Below are 3,638 nucleotides of genomic sequence, written 5' to 3'. Positions count from 1 at the left end.
CCATGAAATAAAACGGCATGTAGTTGTTAAATATTCATGTATTTTAATTGTGTTACCTGAAAAAATGATAATGGCAGACAGCAATGCAAAAGGTCCCATCTTGTTGCAACCTGCAATAAACGAAAACAAAATTGCGAGCACTCGTTCGAAGTAATACAACCTTTATTTAATACTTCCGTTAAAAAAATGGGGACAAAAGACAAGTAGAATACTGAATGAATGATTGAATGAATAAATCAAACAATGTGATGATCAACATATACAGCCTGTTCCAAAAGAAACGCAACCAACCTGTTTCCAAAATCAAAGTGCAAAATTTATTTCACAAATAATATTTCATGAAGTTACATATTTCATTTTTGGTACATTTCCAAATCACAACATGTGGAACAAAACAGGTTTAACAATAAAAGTGGAAAACAATGAGCACAATTTATGTCCCTTTTCTGACGCAGCTGTCTTTTCTGCGTTTAATAGCGGATGTGTCCTCTACCAGCGTTTCTTTTGCAAATAATATTTCATGAAGTTACATATTTCATTCATGACCTGACTGACTGTTTGGGCCGTTTGGCCAGCGGCAAGCATTCCAATAGCACGCTCTCTTTCATTTTTAGACAAACGAGGCATTCTGCCGTCAGTCCAGCTGAAGAAGTCACTGCTATTCAGTTTCTACTGTATTGCCAGCTCAGTTGAAACTTGAGTTGTCCCTATGTCATCACGTATGTAACTTCATGAAATATTATTTGCTAAATAAATTTTGCACTTTGATTTTGCAAACAGGTTGGTTGCGTTTCTTTTGGAACAGGCTGTACATACATTGGTGAAGCAATTGGCAAACCGTGTGTTCACGAACATACATTAAATAAGCGTCATGGAAGTAAGGGAAAGTCGCCAATCCCGGAACAGTCGGCAAACTTGGAACACCTCAATATACGATCAACGGGAAACAACTCATGAACAATTGTTTTGCAGAACTGTCTAGTGACTTTCCTTGATGTTATTCCAGCAACAAAAATGACTACCGCGGCAAAACAAAAATAATGGTACGTTTTTTTAAAACTTTTCTTCCTTCTTCTTCTTATTTCTACCGTCTATAATTCGTTGTGTTGTCAATAACAAACGTTCCAACAACTTACCTTTCTTTTTTTTTTTAAATCTGAATTTTGGAATGTTGGCAGTCTCTTTGTTTTTGGATTTATTTTCTAAACAAGCATTTTCAATTTGATGACCATTAATGATGTTGTGCGAAATGTGTGACAAAATATAACAATGTTATACTGGACCGAAGTAAGGTACCCACAATAGTTTTGGAACTTTAAGTGATCTCATCCCCTGTCTTTCGTATACATTGTTTTCATGTTCTGCCCATTTACTGGCCATGTACAGTATATATGAGTTTCCATATTTATATTTTACTGTTTGTGTGCATGTGTCAATTATAAGATGTAGTATGGATGGATGGATGGATAAGATTTACAGTCCAGTGAGGTTACCCTCATGGAAATTCGGGCTGCTTTCTCCCCGGGGAAAGCGAGCCGCCATACATACGGCGCTACCCATATTTTTTTTTCCTGCATGCGTGTATTCATGTTTCCTGAGACTTAATGCCGTGTGAGATGGAATTTTTTTTACTTTATTCCAAGTCCCACGGGTATTTGATGGACATTTTTATCTATGCCTATACAATTTTGCCAGGAAAGACCCTTTTGTCAATCGTGGGATCTTTAACGTGCACACCCCAATGTAGTGTACACGAAGGGACCTCGGTTTTTCGTCTCATCCGAAAGACTAGCACTTGAACCCACCACCTAGGTTAGGAAAGGGGGGAGAAAATTGCGGCCTGACCCAGGCCTGAACACGCAACCTCTCGCTTCCGAGCGCAAGTGCGTTACCACTCGGCCACCCAGTCCTGTATAGTATACAAGATAAGATCTGCAAATGCCTGTTTCACAAAATAGGAAAAATGCTGCTTCATCCGTTAGATAGACAGATGTGTGCCATACGTGTGGGATGAACATCATACCTTTATACAATAATGTTTGATGTAGCCTAACTGAAGAATTTGTCTGTACATTTTGTAATAGTCACTTGATTATTTGTCACCATGGGCCTTCCTAATGGTTTGTCAGCTGGCATATTTTTTAAACATTATAGGCTATTTGGTAGTTTTGGAAACGTGCTGTGTGTTACTATACTACCCAGCAGATGCGTTTAATTGAGTGCAGATATTTGTGATGAGGCCGTTTATTGTAAAGCTGGTTATGTGATCGGGGATTCAATTCTTGTGTCTATCTTATTCAGCAAACAAACAGCGAACGACAAGAAGAAGAAGATTCAGCAAACAGATTAATTCTACATAAAGTATAGTGTCTGCACAGTTGAACAGAGAACACAGACACCACCAAATAATAAATTCACAACACCAAGGTTCCCGCGTTTGAATCGACACAAATATCAGATAAAAACTCAACAAGTTGTGCCTGCGACTACAAAGAACAATCCAATGCGTATCCAAAACAGACAGTTTTGTTCACGTATCTTGTCTAACAATGACAATAAGGCAAGCTGAAAAATGTAGGTGTTTTTTCTTAGAAGCCCTCAAAAAAGCGATTCATTTAGGCCGTTTAAGCGCGCCGGATAATGGGACTAAATACGGCATATTCCACTACTCAATGCATTGTCTTCACATTTTCAGAACTTTGTGCTAAGACATAATTTATAAAACACACAAAATCTAAAGTCATTTGAAGCCTGCGTAATGTTAAAACAAAATCAGATGTAGTATTACCTTGTTGGTAGATGTGTAGGTTCTTCAGACTGCACAGTGTCAGTCAACTTTCTTCAGGAACGGTCTGCAACAGAATGAGGGGTTTGATTGTGAAAATATACTTCTTGTCCATGCAAACACTTGCTCTAATCTTTTGCAAGTAACAGCACGCTTGGAGGTAAAGAAAGAAATCTTTGAAAGGGAAAGAACCTTTTTTTTTGAAAAGGGAAGCTCATGTTGATCTATAGCCTCTTACGCTATTGAAAGCAACGCTGTGTTGTTGGTGTCCTTTGAAACGACATACACGTATGCACACATTGCAACACGGCTTCATTGAATCCACGAATGCTTCAACGCCCTGGGAGAATTGTACCTCCTCTTAACATTTAGTCAAGTTATGACTAAATGATTTAACATTGACTAGGAATCGAGATGAGGGTGTGGTGTATGTATGTATGGGTGTATGAGTGTGTGTGTGTGTGTGTGTGTGTGTGTGTGTGTGTGTGTGTGTGTGAGTGTATGTGTGTGTGTGTGTGTGTATGTGTGTGTGTATGGGTGTATGTGTGTGTATGTGTGTATGTGTGTGTGTGTGTGTGTGTGTGTGTGTGTGTGTGTGTGTGTGTGTGTGTGTGTGTGTGTGTGTGTGTGTGTGTGTGTGTGTGTGTGTGTTTAGATCGGTTCCGAGAAAACTGCAAAACGAAAAGGTATAAGCACATACGTCTTCAATCAATCAATCAATCAATGAGGCTTATATCGCGCATATTCCGTGGGTACAGTTCTAGGCGCTCTGCAGTGGGATGCCGTGTGAGATGTAGAGGTTACATGCCGAGTCTCAGTGATTATTAAAAATAATGGTCGAAGTTGGCGGATC

The 3,638-nt window shown here is 39.1% G+C and overlaps 1 protein-coding gene across 1 annotated transcript in view; it reads right to left on the bottom strand.

The window, feature by feature from the left end:
• Positions 1-2,896, bottom strand: part of LOC138972332 (galactoside alpha-(1,2)-fucosyltransferase 2-like) — a 5,985-nt gene extending 3,089 nt beyond the window's left edge. Inside the window, exons 1-2 of the mRNA XM_070345011.1 lie at positions 2,789-2,896; positions 57-110 (exon numbers count right to left, since the gene is read on the bottom strand). Of these exons, the coding sequence (XP_070201112.1) occupies positions 57-99 (43 nt within the window). The 5' untranslated portion in view covers positions 100-110; positions 2,789-2,896. The remainder of the gene's footprint in view (positions 1-56; positions 111-2,788) is intronic.
• Positions 2,897-3,638: the final 742 nt, after the last annotated feature.

This window comes from Littorina saxatilis, linkage group LG8 (assembly GCF_037325665.1).
Source record: "Littorina saxatilis isolate snail1 linkage group LG8, US_GU_Lsax_2.0, whole genome shotgun sequence".
Classification (NCBI taxonomy): domain Eukaryota; kingdom Metazoa; phylum Mollusca; class Gastropoda; order Littorinimorpha; family Littorinidae; genus Littorina; species Littorina saxatilis.
Note: the sequence above shows the minus strand (reverse complement) of the source record. Positions and strands in the feature narration are given on the sequence as shown.